The sequence below is a fragment of the Cebus imitator genome, unplaced genomic scaffold (genome assembly GCF_001604975.1).
Source record: "Cebus imitator isolate Cc_AM_T3 unplaced genomic scaffold, Cebus_imitator-1.0 Scaffold85, whole genome shotgun sequence".
Classification (NCBI taxonomy): domain Eukaryota; kingdom Metazoa; phylum Chordata; class Mammalia; order Primates; family Cebidae; genus Cebus; species Cebus imitator.
The window spans coordinates 4389013-4405040 of record NW_016107400.1 but is presented as its reverse complement, the minus strand read 5'-3'; the positions used below and the strand labels follow the sequence as shown (position 1 = coordinate 4405040).

At 36.2% G+C, this 16028-nt stretch overlaps 1 protein-coding gene across 1 annotated transcript in view; it reads right to left on the bottom strand.

Moving 5' to 3' along the window:
* The window catches only part of LOC108308392 (ATP-binding cassette sub-family A member 3-like), a 154478-nt gene that overhangs the window by 74094 nt on the left and 64356 nt on the right, over window positions 1-16028 (bottom strand). The window contains exons 14-16 of the mRNA XM_017534180.2: window positions 9189-9339; window positions 988-1086; window positions 529-694 (exon numbers count right to left, since the gene is read on the bottom strand). Coding sequence (XP_017389669.1) covers window positions 529-694; window positions 988-1086; window positions 9189-9339 — 416 coding nt within the window. The remainder of the gene's footprint in view (window positions 1-528; window positions 695-987; window positions 1087-9188; window positions 9340-16028) is intronic.

Here is a 16028-nt window from a genome sequence, read left to right as displayed (position 1 = left end):
TTAAATGTTTATCGTTTGGCTTTAGATGTAACACACAAAAATTTTAGAAGGACGATTTCCCTCAGACCCTTGACAGCCAAGAAAACTATGGTGCTTTATAGAAGAAATTGACAGAAGAACGAAAAAAAATATTTGGCAACTCAGAGAATTCCCACATGAGGGATCATAGTGATTAGGGAACTATCCCTTACACAGTAACAATTCTCATTAGGAAAACTTAAAATACTTAAAATATTGTGAATATTTAATTGTTAAAAATCAGGCTCACTAGTCCTCTTAATTTAGCCTCAATAAACCAACACAGCTTGTAGTTACTGATTTGAAAAGAAATGAATTCTAAAACGGGGGAAAAAAAAAAGGATGGAGGAATAACAATGGTGAAAGCAAATAGTTGATATCTAGGACCCATCACTTCTGCATTAGAAAGCTGATTAGGAAGTGGCATAGGCTGCTCACCATCTGGTTGACAAAGTGTACCTCTTGTACTCCAACCATATATACACCAGGTTTCTTGGTAAAGGTGCTTACCCCAGTATTAAAGTGAATAGTAGTGCTTTCATTCAGGGTGGGAGGATCTGCTCTCTCAACATTTCTTGACATGTTCTTATTCCAGTTCCTGTTAGACGATTGGCCCACCTGGGAGGAAGACTGCATAGCTTTGATATCTGTTTGTGACTCTTCCATGTAACTGACCCTATGTAAAAAAGTACAAAGTATTTCATTCCAACCTCATCCCAATATACCCTATTTGGAGAATGTGAGTTGCAGCCCCCAACTCAGAAGGCTCCTTGGTATGCTCATTGCTGGGCAGAAATCATTACTTGGAAGCAACATGGTACTTGCGGTAGAGTAATGGTTCCCACACATGTCCTGTTGCCCTTAAATTACTATTGGATAAAACCTGAAAGCCTGGGGAGCTTACAAAGGGAACTAAGACATGTTCTTTTCCCTCCAAGGATTTTCTTTTCCCTGTATGTTGTTACTCACTTGAAGAAGACTTCTTCCATGGTAGTGACAGAGGCACCAAAGCTAGCAATGCCCAGGTTTTCTTGCTCTTGTTCCAGAGCAGTAAACAGAGCTTCAAAACTAGGAATAGAAGCGGAACAGAAAAAACTAGCACCAAACCAGATGATTTTCATATTTATGTCTTTTTCTTCTAAGATGATTTCCACTTAGCAGTAGAGAAAATGTAGATCATTTTGTATTTCGAGGCTTATTGTAGTTTTATGCCTCTGGTAAATCAGAAAGGTGGCACAAATGTAGAGAAAGAACTAGCAAATTGCTATAGTAATTTATTTTCTGAATTTTATGCAAAGTACACATATCATTTCATACTTAAAGAAAAAAAGAGAATATGAGTGAATCCACTCTGCTTAGTTCTTGGATACACATATTGTTGGTCTTCTAAGACAACTGTCAGGAGGCTCTATATATGTTAATACCTCTAGTCAGTGAATATGAGTTAACACACGTGTATGCTATGGTTCCTATTACTCAGTAAAAAAAAAAAAATCATCCACAATAATAAAAAGAGATACTCAAAAATAGAAAATGGAGTAAGTGCTGTAAAACTTAAAGACTTAAAAACGAGAGAACTATGTGATTAAATGTATAGAAAAGTCTATGGAAGTTGAGCAGATGAAATATGGAGACATCAAATCTTTTAAAGAATGGTCTTCCTGCGAATGTATTACAGAATGTTGTGTTCAAACAATTATCTTTTTCAGAAACCTCCAGTTCTCAAATCCATCTCTATCATATTCCCAATGAAGGTCAATTAAATCTATCTTTCCACAGACTCAGTGTTAGGGGAATTAAAATTTTTCTTTTAGAAAATCTATCAAAATTGCCTCCATATTCAAGCTTACATTCTGTCTAGTTTTGCACATTAGTTCTAATTTTACACCTCAAGGTTATTTAGAATAGATATAATCCATCTGTGTGACAGCCAGCGTTTGACATATCTTGTCCATTTTCTCTTATGTTTCTTCGTTTTCAATATATGACTTCTCAGCTAGGATTCACTCTTATTTTCTTCTTTTTCATTTTTTAATTTGGGCTGAGTGTGGCGGCTCATGCCTGTAATACCAGCACTTTGGGAGGCCAAGGTAGAAGGATTGCTTCAGGCCAGGAACTTGAGACCAGCCTATGCAAAATAATGAGACCTCATCTCTTAAAAACAAAAAAATTAGGTGAGCATGGTGGTGCATGCTTGTGATTCCAGCTACACATGAGCTGAGATGGGAGGATTGCTTGAGCCCAGGAGGTAAAGGCTGCAGTGAGTTGTGATTGTACCACTGCACTTCAGCTTGGGTGATAGGGCACCTAAGCTTGTCCCCCACCAAAAAAAATTAATGTGTGTACATTGTACAAAATTCAGAAAATAAGCATATAAATAAAAATTATCATAATACCATCCATCAAAGATAACCACTGTTAATACACGAATATTTTGGCAAAATTATTTTTGGTTCTTTTGGCTTTATGCACTATATGACAAAGTTAGAATTAAATTGTGTATTGCTTTAAATGTATTAATATAGCACAAAGTGTTGATAACCTAAACATCCATCATCAGTTTAATAAGCAAATAAATTAAGGTATAAATATATGATAGAATAAGATATAATTAAAATGTAGATTTCTCCACAGTCATTTTATAAATGAAGAAAGCCTACAATTCCTAACATAGAAAGTTAGGTGAGAAATGCTGGCGAGTGAACAAGACAAGATTCAGAACATCAGTATGGTAGGATTCCATTTCTAAAAAACTTTTATTATGGGCTGGGCGTGGTGGCTCACGCCTATAATCCCAGCACTTTAAGATGCCAAGGCAGGTGGATCATCTGAGGCCAGGAGTTTGAGACCAGCCTGGCCAACATGGTGAAACTCTGTCTCTACTAAAAATGCAAAATTAACTAGGTGTGGTGGTGTGCACCTATAATCCCAGCTACTCAGGAGGGTGAGGCAGGAGAATTGCTTGAACCTGGGAGACAGGTTGCAGTAAGCCAACATCACACCACTGCACTCCAGCCTGGGCAATAGAATGAGACTCCATCTCAAGGAAAATAAAAATAAAAAACTTTTACTATGATTGTACACATGTCAATACCTGCATGCAGTATTCTTGAAAACTATGCATCAAACAAAAACAAAACAAACACACACAAAAAGAAAAATGCAAACTCTTTTCAGAGATTACTTCTATGGAAAGTAATTATGAGAGACTTTTAATTTCTAATTAATATACTCCAGAAATAAATATGCTCTTTAATTTTTATCATGCAACCATAAGTAGATTAGCAAACTCTAGCTTCCTTAGTGATACAGCAATCAGTAAACAAAACAGCATAATAGAGAAATAAAAAAGACAAATTATTTCATGAGCCATTTGTATTATAAAGTTATATTATGAATCTGACCACCTCACATATACCTTTTATAATTATATAAGTTTATATACCTGTTTTTTCTAATTATATGCATTATATATTATATATAATACATATAGTTAATAAATATAGATATTATATAGATAACATATATTATCTTTTGGGGAGAATAGAGAAAAACTTAAAAAGAATCTGACTATTCCAAGTATATCCCTGTTAACTATTTGATGTACTTCTTTCCATCACTACATATATTTTTAGATTTTTTTTCTTGTGTTCTGAGGTGCAACATATATAAAATGCACTAAGTTGCAAATGATTTTTTCCATATGAGCATACCTGGATAACATCCAGATAAGACAGAGAACAGTTTCAACGTCCCAGAGGGGATTCCAAGATGCCCTTTCTGGTTAACCCCCTTATCTGCACACACAGATACACAAACACATGTGCATATACACACAACATATGGTAACAATCCTATTAGAATTCTAGAAGCAGAGATTCGTTTTGCATTTTCTTGAGCGTTGTATCAACAGCATCTTACAGTATGTGCCTTTTTGGCCCAACAAAATGTCTTTGAGGCTTCCTCATGCTGTTGCCTATACCACTAGTTCACTTTTTTATTCCTGAGTGGTATTCATCTATTTCCTGCTAATGGACATTCTGGTTGTTTTTGATTTGGAGCTAATATGAATAAAGTGACTGTGAGTATAAACATTATTTTACATGTATTTTAATGGACTTGTCCCTCCTAGGTACGTACTAGGAGTGTGATCACTAGGTCATAGGATAAGCACATACTTAGCTTACCAGAAATGACCAAATATTTTACAAAGCAGGTTTACCACTTTACACTTCTCTCAGCAATGAGAGCCAATTGCCATGTTCACATGTTATAGCCCATCTTTTTAGTTTTAGCCATTCTAGGGTTTGTGTAGTGGTAACGTAATACTCTCTCCTTATTCTTCATTAATTTTGCTTATAATTCTGGGAAGAATTTTTGACATAGTCTTTCATCAGTTCTGCTATTTTCTGCCATAATTACTTGCTGAGTTATTTATTACCCTATTGAGACTTTATCTCATTATTCCTCTTCAGAACTGCTTGGTCTAGATTCACAGCATCTTCTTTAATTTAATTGAGGCTACAAAGCAAAGAGTTTCAAAAGTTTTCTATTTTTGTAGCACACTTATTTTCAAAATTGGCATTTCTTATGACTTCTTAGTGTGCTCCTGTTCTTCCAAAATTTAGTTTCTTGTCCACAGTCCATTCTTTCTCTCTCGTCTTTATGAGAGGAGGTTGATATTTCTGCAGGATCAACATACAATTATATACAATTTCAGGAGGAAATTATATCTAAGACGGAGGGGTGATTTTACTTGATAAAGTGATTTTTCTTCTAAGTTCTCATTCCAGGTATTGTTTTTTCTTTTCTTCTCTCTTTTTTTCCCTAAATCAACTTTGGTATCATTGGTGTTATCTATTTATTAAGCTTAAAATTAGGATGAGACATCTCCAGTTTTCTTTTTCTTTGAGATGGATTTTGCTTTTGTTGCCCAGACTGAAGTGCAATGGCACGTGGCTCACTGTAACCTCAGCCTCCTGGGTTCAAGTGATTCTCCTGCCTCAGCCTCCTGAGTAGCTGGGATTACAGGCATGCACCACCATGCCTGGCTAATTTCGTATTTTTAGTACAGACGGGGTTTCTCCACGTTGGTTAGGTTGGTCTCGAACTCCTGACCACAGGTGATGTGCCTGCCTCAGCTTCCCAAAGGGTTGCGATTACAGGCATGAGCCACCATGCCTGGCCATGCCTCCAGTTTTCTAACATCATGGTATAGATAGAAAAGGAAAAATTTTGGAGTTAAATGGGCCTGTGTTCAATTTCAGCCTGTATCAGTAATAATTATTTTATTTAATCTTTCCATTTGATCTACTATTAATATTATGATTTGATTGAATCTTTCTGACCTTAAGAGTCATCATATCATTTGTAAAAAGGTAAAAATAAATATATTTTATAGGCTCTTTGTCACTGTGTTATTTCACTTTAGCATTTATTCCTTTATAGCCCTTTCATCATGATCTGAGTGGCTTGTATGTACCACATGTTCATTTGGAGACTGGAATTTATTTGCAGCTGTGAGGAACACTCTGAAAATATCTTCTTCCATTTTGCTTATGTGTACCGTTTTAATTAAAAGATCATTCTCTTTGATAAAAAAGGTTGAATTTAAAGAGGATTTGAGGAATTTAGTTTAGTTAATGAGAGCATCAAAGCTTCTTTTCCTTGGCATTCTTGGACAAGATATAATTTCAGATTTTTCTTTTTCTTAATGCCAGATCCCAGCTTCAAAATCTCATTTTAATATAAATGGAGGCAAAACTAGAAGAAATCAAGGTACATAAAAAGAGGCATTGCCAAAGCAGAACTCATGCCATACGTTTTCATCTGGATCTATCATGTTCTGTTTAATTTACCGTCTATTTTTTCCTGATTAACCTGCTGGTCCTAATCTCAAATAGCTTTGTTTCCATTCCACAACATAGAGTTTTTGTAATCCTCACATATATTTCCAACTGTGCTGCTTAGGAGGCAACCTTGCTCAAGATACCCCAAACTCTTAAAAAAGAGTACAATGGGGTAGGTATGGTGGCTGATGTGGGCAGATCACCTGAGGTAGGGAGTTCGAGACCAGCCTGACCAATATGGAGACACTCCGTCTCTACTAAAAATATAAAATTAGCCGGGTATGGTGGCACACGTCTGTAATCCAAGCTACTTGGGAGGCTGAGGCAGGAGAATTGCTTGAACCTGGGAGGCAGAGGTTGCGGTGAGCTGAGATCGCGCCATTGCACTCCAGCCTGGGCAACAAGAGCGTAACTCTGTCTTGGAAGAAAAAAAAAAAGAGTACAATGGAACTACTTTTAAAATTTCCTTTGAATAGCATATTAGACTTCCTAATAATACTTTATATCAGCCTTTCTTATTTATTCTTGTCTATTGCACTTTAGGTATTATTCCAGTTTCTTTAGATTTGGGATTTGGTGGTCAGAATTTCATTACTGAAATTTCCAAATATTCTTGAGGAACACTTCCTTTCAAAAGGTCATGCTATGGAATCTTGCTTTTCTGTATATCTTCCAATTTTATATGTGCCTGAATCTATCAAGTTCTGTCCTCCTTTTCTGCGATGAAGTCTACTGTGGTGTATATTAAACTCTCCCAAAGTTATCTGACATGTTTTATTTTTTTAAATCTGCAATCCACATTTTCTTGATGATCAGAATTAGCTGTACAGTAGCAGTTTCTTTCTCATTTCCTCCATCTTCCTAGGAAGTTTAATAGTTGGCAAGAAAAGTCAGGAATGTGTCAGGAGACCAGTAGTAATACAAGTCTATATACATATATACTCTTGTAATATATATCTATATTACAAGTCTGTACTTGAATTATTCCCTTTACTACGAATCTCACTTAAACAAACGTGTATCAGGAATATATTATACACTTCCTCCTCCTAGCTTGCAGGAGTTTCACAAAGTGATATATAACTTGCTTCTTTTTCCTCCTATAGTCACCCATTGTTTTTTCTGTACATTTCTACCTTCTAGATCTAGAATTTTAAGCATATAACTATTCCCTGCTATGTAGCACTATTCTGATGCATCTCATATATCTATCATTCCACTGTTACATTCTAAGCTTAGGTTTCATCCTATCAAGTCTCAGCATTATTTTACAAGTTAAGACCTTGTGTTAAAATTGCTTTTTCTTTTTTTTAGACAGGGTCTCACTTTGTGACCCAGGCTGGAGTGCAGTGGTGTGATCTCAGCGCACTGCAGCCTCAATTTTCTGAGCTCAAGTGATCTGCCCACTTTGGCCTCCCAAAGTGCTAGGATTACAGGTGTGAGCCACCATGCCCAGCTTGTTTTAAAATTTCAGGATGACTTTCCTTGTGAGATGTATTCAATAAATTGTAATACAGGTATATGTGATTAAACATTACTACTTTTATGTTCCATAGTATTTATTCAGGCAAATAAATACATATCAGAACAATGTCTGGTAGAAACTAAGTGCTCAATTGCTGTTAGCTATCAAAATTTTAGCTGGGGTAGAAGCCACTGAGTATTTAACCATCATTTCATTCTTTTCATATTATACTCTGAAATAACTGGATTTATAGGTATTTCTTTTTCTTATATTTTCTTCCTTCCAATTCTTTTAGCTTAAAGCTCTCCCTGTTAGAGAAAACGTCATCCTGAGCAAATATATACATTCCTAAATTCATTATTTTCATTTTATTTTGTACTGTGTCTATCATTCTGTATCTACAGCCCAGATATCTACAATCAGTTGTTCACCTTCTAGAGTATCTTCATATTTCTCTGAGTGCAAATGATTAGTAAGATGATATGTTCTCACTATATCATCTGCTTCCACGTCCTCTCATTTCCTGTCTTACATATAATCTCAACATGACGCTTCTGATCTTGTCTGAGAATGCCATTTGTGGTCATGCACATCAGACAGGTAGATGGTGTGGCAAGTTTAAGCAAGCTCTCCATCTGTGTCTCCCCTTCAGATGGATTCTGTAGCTCCTGGTGGATCATGACTACAACCCTGGGCTAAGGCATCAACATAAAATCTGCCTCCCACCTTGGCTACATGAGTCAACTGCCTTGTATCTCTAGGGCAACACATCTAGAGTTTTATTTCCAGTTTTTCACTGTAATTAATTCTTCCACTTCAGCTTATGATTAGGGTCTTGGTTCTACTCCACTGCCTGATTAGCTGCCCCAAGCTGCTGTGCAAGAATTTCCTGATGTTCTTTTTTTCTTTTTTTTGAGACAGAGTTTCACTCTTGTCACCGAGGCTGGAGTGCAAGGGTGCGATCTCAGCTCACTGCAACCTCCGCCTCCCAGATTCAAGCAATTCTCCTGCCTCAGTCTCCTGAGTAGCTGGGATTACAGGTGCATGCCACCATGCCTAGCTAATTTTTGTATTTTTAGTAGAGATGAGGTTTCACTATGTTGGTCAGGCTGGTCTTGAATTCCTGACCTCAGGTAATCCACTCGCCTAAGATTCCCAAAGTGCTGGGATTACAGGCATGAGCCACCAAGCCTGGCTGAACGTCTCAATTTTCTGAGTGAACAAAACCCAAATGGTACAGTTCTTCTTCCTTGCCTTTTTCCTTATGACACATTCTTGTTGTTCTTGAAAGTCTTCCTTTTTAAAATTCCCCAACCCCCATATTCTTTATGAATATTATAACTGGCTTGAATCTAGAGAATGCCAAAGTAACTACTTACTTGTATATGACAAGAAGCTAAAAATATGATACTCTGAAAGTCACCTATGAATACTCTTAGTTTCTGTTTCCCTTTTTTAGGATAGTTATCATGGGAAAAGTTATTTTCCTTTGGAACTTCCTTTGATGAGTAACTTGGCTAACTGATGCATTCAAACTGCCTATTTCCTCTCGGTTTGTGTCATTCTAAGAGTCATATTTAAGCCATCCATTTTTTTCCTCTCATTATCTTATTATTTCTCTTTACACAACTCACCAGGAGTAATTTTTTACTCTACCAAAAACATTCATCAATTATCCCAATTAATACCAGAAAACTATAGCCATTAGGTGCATCTCTCTTTTCAGTGCAAATGGCAGCTGTAACAGGATTTTTGTCTTGTTAAATAAACTCTACTTGCTAAGCCTGAAGAAACTAGGAAAAGAAACAATGATTTCTGGCTAAGAATTACTCACTTAGCATTCTCTGGATCCATACCTGTGTGCATAATTTTTGGGTAGAATAAATGATAATTCAGTTCCAACATTGTTCTCCAAAGTGGCTGTCGGTATGTAATGATGAATCAATTTTGAGATTTCTGTGACATTACAGTCAGGCGTCTTCACCATGACAATGTGGTATCCCACACCTGAGAAAAATCCATGTAGAAGAACAGATAAAACAATTTCTTACTTCCCATACTTGTGAGATCACATGTGACTTTCATTACTTGGGTAAGCTAGAAGACACAGCATGTCACAAATCATTTAATTACAGCTCAAGGAGCCTAATAAGTCCTTCTTTTATAACTTCATTATTTCTCTAAGGGACCGACAATGATCTGGATTATATCACCAGATAGAGCAAAGACAGGATGAAAAGCCTCTGTTATCTGGCTTCTCATCCTACTAACACTGAAATCTGAGAGGACAAGATTAATATGCATTAAACATATATTTGTTGGGTGTCTACTACATACCAGGTAGTATATACGTCAGATAAAAATATCTTCAGAAATCAAAGAAATTGGTCAGGTGCAGTGGCTCATGCCCATAATTCCAGGATTTTGGGAGGCAGAGGTGGGTGGATCACTTGAGGTCAGGAGTTCAAGGCCAATCTGGCCAACATGGCAAAACCCCATCTCTACTAAAAATATAAAAATTAGCTGGGCATGGTGGTGGGCACCTATAATTCCAGCTACTTGGGAGGCTGAGGTAGGAGAATCGCTTGAACTCTGGAGGCAGAGATTGCAGTGAGCCAAGATCATGCCATTGCACTCCAGCCTGGACGACAAAGTAAGACTCTGTCTCAAGGGGGGAAAAAAAAAGAAATCTTTCCAAAGTACTCTGTGTCTTCACTATGTGCACTTCACTGGCCTTAAAGAAGCTAAGAGCAGGGTAAGGTAGCAGAGAAAATACCTCTGGGACACTCCAGGACTTCGCAGAAAATACTGAAGCAGCATTTTATTCACAACATCAGTCACAAAAAATAAAAAAAATGCAAAGAAACAAGAAAATGTAAAAGCCAGGTACAGTGGCTTATGCCCATGATCCCAGCATTTTGTGTGGTCAAGGCAGGAGAATTGCTTGAGGTCAGGAGTTTAGAACTCTATGATGGAAAAACCAATAAAAACAACCATAGAGATTGTCTCGGATGTAGGAATTACGACAGCAAGACTTTAAAATAATTCTTATACATATGTTAAATAATCTAGTGGAAATGGAAAAACAAAACAAAACAAAACAAAACATGGTGTGAACAGATGAGCAATCTGCAGACTCATGCCTATAATCCCAGCACTTTGGGAGACTGAAGTGGGTGGATCATGTAAGGTAGGGAGTTTGAGACCAGCCGACCAACATGGAAAAACATCATCTCTACTAAAAATACAAAACTAGCTGGGCATGATGACGCATGCCCGCAATCCCAGCTACTTGGGAGGCTGAGGCAGGAAAAAAGCTTGAACCTGGGAGGCAGAGGTTGTGGTGAGCTGAGATTGCACCATTGCAATTCAGCCTGAGCAACAGCGCTAGACTCTGTCTCAAAAAAAACCAAAAAACAAACAAATGGAAATACTAGAAAAATACATGACAAATAAATTCACTCAATGATCATAACAGCAGGCTAGACAGAAAAGAACCAATAAACTTGAAAATAGGTCATTAAAGTGAACACAAGAAGAAAGCAGAACATAAGTGAACATACAACCCAAGATGTATACGACAATATCAAAAACTCTAACGTAAGTAACAAGTATCAGAAGAGGAAACATTCAAAGAGATAATGGTGGATTTTTAAAAAATAATGAAAAAATCAACCCATGTACCCCCCCAAAACTAAGAAAATCTCAAGCAGATTAAATAACAAGAAAATGCTGACACAAGATGGAGATCAAGGTATGGGAAGGACAAGTGTAACATGCAAATTTCTGAAGACCAAAGATAACCAGAAATCCCAGAAACAGCCAGAGGAAAAAAGACACATTTAGTAGAGTTAATGATAAGAATGAAATGATTTCTCAGCAGAAATATAGAAGCCAGTTGCTTCTATTATTAAATGGCATCTTTAATATTCTCGAAAAAGTGTCAGACAAAAATTATATATCCATTGAAAATATCCATAATTATTAAGTAGGGAACTGCATATTACCAGGTGTTAAGAAATATACCAGTTTGGTAATCAGGCACTTTCTCAAAAATGCTAAATATTAATGGTATTACACCCAGATTTCCTCAATTACTCTAAGAGATCATTAAACTTTTCCTATAAAGGGCCAGCGAGCCACTATTTTATGCAGTAACATCTAGTCTCTGTTGCAATTACTCAACTCTGTCACTGTAACACAAAACAGCCATAAACAATGTGAGCAAGTAAGTCTGGCTATGCTTCAATAAAACTAGGAACACCAAAATTTGAATCTCATATGATTTTCATGTGTCATAAACTATTATTCTTCTCTTCATATTTTTAAAACATTCTCAGCTTGCAGGTTGCACAAACACAGGTGACCTTTGTCTCAAGGGCTTTAGTGTGCTGACTCCTGCTTTATGGAATAACTTTTAGATCTCTCTATATTTATTTGGGTACAGAATGTTTTGCTAGCTGAATTTTAATGGGCCAATGTAGTCATTTCTAAAGCTGACTAATTTGATGGGAAGCAAATATATATGCTGGAAATCACCATTCAGATCGCATCATTCAGATCACTAGAGGCTAGCTTCCTAGTTCCTCTGCATGAAGATGGAACTTTCTTTTGGTCTTGGATATGAGTAACAAGGATGACTGAATAATGTTTGTGTCATTATTCCAAAGAAGAGAGTTAAAATATTTTCTTGTACATATTTGTATCACTAAGCCAAGCATAATTTTGGTTCCCGTGACTAGTTAATGAGGGTCAAGTTATTTAACTCTGTGGCTATCATTTGCTTCATTTCTAAAGAAAAATATGTATATTTTTACATATTATAGTCATGTCATGGAACTAGTATATTTCCTGTGCTCACTCCTAATACTTAAGGTCTAAGACTAACCTTTTTATTTCATAAGAAAAAGATATGAGAATATTTATACAGGAAAAATCTAGAAGTTTTGGTGCTTCAACATACAGAAGCTTAAGAATTGAGTAAATGTACTTGCAAATATGAACTATTTAATGACATATCTGATGTTATATGTGATATATAAATATATAAATATATATAAACATATATTCATTTAAAAGGCAATTAACTTTTTAATAAAAAAGTAATGATATATCATAGTGTTTATGACATGATTAACATGTAGAAAACCCTTGGGAACCGCATACATAAGTTTGCAGTTACTAGAAGGGTTTTATCCATGAACTTTGCTGGGTACTTACGAAAACATTGAAGAAGTGTAAGAGAGCAGATAAAGCCTCCCTGGTAGAGACCTCAGCAATAAGTAGCCATCACTGCAGAAAAGGCAGGATGTACTACCTAGATCCTTGTCTCCTATGCAGCTAAAGGCTTAAGGTGCTGAGGGAAGGCCTGAAAACCCAGTTACCCCAAGCCCAGATGAAGATCCATTGAAGACATGAAAAGAGAACCTCTATCTCTGACACAGAGGCAGAAAATCACCAGGGTCTTGAACATCGAATCTCTTAAAATGCTATGTAAGGGGAAGAACCACTAGAAAACCTCTACCTGAGTCCTGGACACAAAGTCTACCTAAGACTGCGGTTGAACCATGGCGACAGAGAATGACATGCCAAACCCTCAACCCCAGGCTCGCAAGCATTAAGTACTTAGTAACAGCAGAGTACCACCTGATGAGGGAAAAGAGCAAAGAGGGAAAACTATCATAGAAAGAGCTTCACAGACAAAGACTAAAGCTAAAGGTGTAATAGGAACATTAAGAAACACTTGGCAGCCTAGCCCACATGCTAAGCACAAGGTATGGCAAGACAAATTTGAAGCTGTGGTGAATTAAGGTAGCCATAATAATGATAAAACTCAAACTCAACTTCTGATTAGACTGACTCAATCCCATGTACTAAGGGCCTTCAGATGGAAAGGTGCATCATGTTCAGGCAAAATTATTTACATTAGTCTTTACTGTCCTAAGGCAATTTCCAACTTTTTTTTTTTTTTTTGACAAAGTCTGCCTCTGTTGCCCAGGCTGGAGTGCAGTGGCACAATCTTGGCTCACTGCAACCTCCACCTCCTGGGTTCAAGTGATTCTTCTGCCTTGGCCTCTCGAGTAGCTGGGACTACAGGTACTTGCCAACACGCATGCCTGGCTAATTTTAGTATTTTTAGTAGAGACGGAGTTTCACCATATTGGCCAGTCTGGTCTTGAACTCCTAACCTCATGATCCTCCCACCTCGGCCTCCCAAAGTGCTGGAATTACAGGCATGAGTCACCGACCCTGGGCTGCAATTTCCAGCTTTCAACCAAAATTATAAGGAACACAGAAAAGAACAAACTGTAAAGAGATAAAGTGATCAATGAAACCAGATCCATATATTCAAGATGCTGTAACTATCAGATAGAGAATTTAAAATTGCTACAATAAGAGTTACCACATTATAAGATTCAAATGTTGAATTTTAACAAGAAAATTCTTGGGATATAAAAAGAAACAGGAAACAATGATCTCTCCAAAGGAGCAAAAGACATCAAGAGAATCATACCTAAGGAAGCACAGGTGTTGAATTTTCTAGACAAAGACTTTAAAACCGCCATCTTAATGATGCTCTAGGAGCTAAAGAAAGACATGGAAAAAAATCAGGAAAACAATGTTTGAACAAAATGAGATTATCAATTAAAAGAGAGAAAGTATGAAAAGAAACCAAAGAAGCACAAAGCTAAAAAGTAGAAAAACTGAAAAGTATACTAGAAGGTTGAAAGCAGATTTGAGCAAGCAGAAGAAAGTAACAGAGGACTTGAAGATAAGACAATTAAAACAACATATTCTGAGGAACAGAATAAAAAAGAATGAAGAAAAGTGATCAGAGACTAAGGAACTTGTGGGACACCAAGAAGCAGACCAATCAATATAAACATAATGGGACTTTAGAAGGTGAAGAGAGCCCTTAACTAACATAATTGATTGAAAAAGACTTCAAGCCTTCCCTCTAAGATCAGGAACAGATAAGGATGTCCACTTTCACCTCTGCATTTACCATTTTACTGAAAACTGTAACCAGAAATACAATTAAGAAAAGAAAGCATTCAGATAGGAAAGGAAGAGATAAAACTATCTCTATTTGCAGACAAAATGATATTACATATAGAAAATCCCAAAGAACCCAGAAGAAAGTTACTTGTAGAAACAAATTCATCCAAGTTAAAGTATGCCAGATCAGTATACATAAATTAGTTAAGCATTCATTCATCGAGGGATATTGAGGTTGTTTCCGGCTTTGGGCTATTATGAATAAAGCTGATATAAATATTCATATGTAGTTTTCCCTTTTTAAAAAAAATTTATTAAAATACAATATACAACACTTGATAGATTTTAATGAACAAAAATCACTGCAACTAGCACCCAATTAGGAAATACACGTTTCCAGCACCTCCCAAGCCATCCTTAGGCTCCTTAAATCTCTTACCATCCAAGGACACTAACACTATCAATAAAGTAAAAAGACAATGTACAGAATGGGAGATTATTTGAAAATTATATATCTGATAAGGAATTAATATTCAGAACATATAAAATACTCTTAAAGTCAATGACAAAAAAACTCAATTGATAAAATGAGCAAAGGATTTAAATAGATATTTCTTCAAAGAAGATATACAAATGGCCAATAAGATCTAAGGTGTCATTTTATACCTACTAGAATGAATATAATTTTTTAAAATTGGAAAATACATGTTGAGGGCATTTGAAGGAATTGAAACGTTCATGCATTACTGGTAGGAATGTAAAATGGTGCCAGCAATGTGGAAAACAGTTTGGCAGTGTTTCAAAAGGTTATGATCCAACAGTCTGTCCTAAATGTATATCTAAAATAATTGAAAGTAGGAACTTGAACAGATTATTTGTACCCTAATGTTCACACCAGCATTACTCACAATACCAAGAGAGTGGAAACAACCAAAGTGTCCATCAACAGATAAATGAATAAACAAAATATGGTCTATATTCTCAATGGAATATTATGCAGCCATAAAAATGGAATGAAATGTTGATATATGTTAAACCATGGATGGGCCATAAAAACATGCTTTAGATATTAAGTCAGATATAAAATGATAAATATTGTGTAATTCCATTTATATGAGGTAACTGTAACAGGCAAGTTCATACAAACAGAAAGTAGATTTGATGTTACCAGTAATTGGAACAGGTGGAAAGAGGGTGTTCTTCTTTACCGGGTACAGAGTTTTTGTCGGAGAAGATGAAATCAGCTTTGGGTAAAGATAGTGGTAATGGTTACATAACACTGTCAATGTATTTAACGCCTCTGAATTGTACCCTTAAAAATGGCTAAAATGATAAATATATTACATATATTTTACTATGCTAGAAGATAGTTACAATTGTTAAAGTCTCTAGTGGGAAAAATGAACAGCATACATGCACATGAGGAAAATTTCAGGAAAGAATCAAGTAAGAATGTTAGAAGGAAAAATCATAACCACAGAAATGAAGAATGTTGAAGACTGGCTCATCAGTAAAGTCAATAGGGTTGAGGGGAAAAATCAATCAACTTTCAACAGAAATTAACCAAACTGAATCACAAAGAAAATGACCCAGGTGGGGAAAAAAGCAACAACCCAGAACAGAACATCAAAAAGTTGTGAGACAATGCCAAAAGCTGTAATGTAGCTCTAATTGGAATTTCAGAAGAGAGTGAGGCA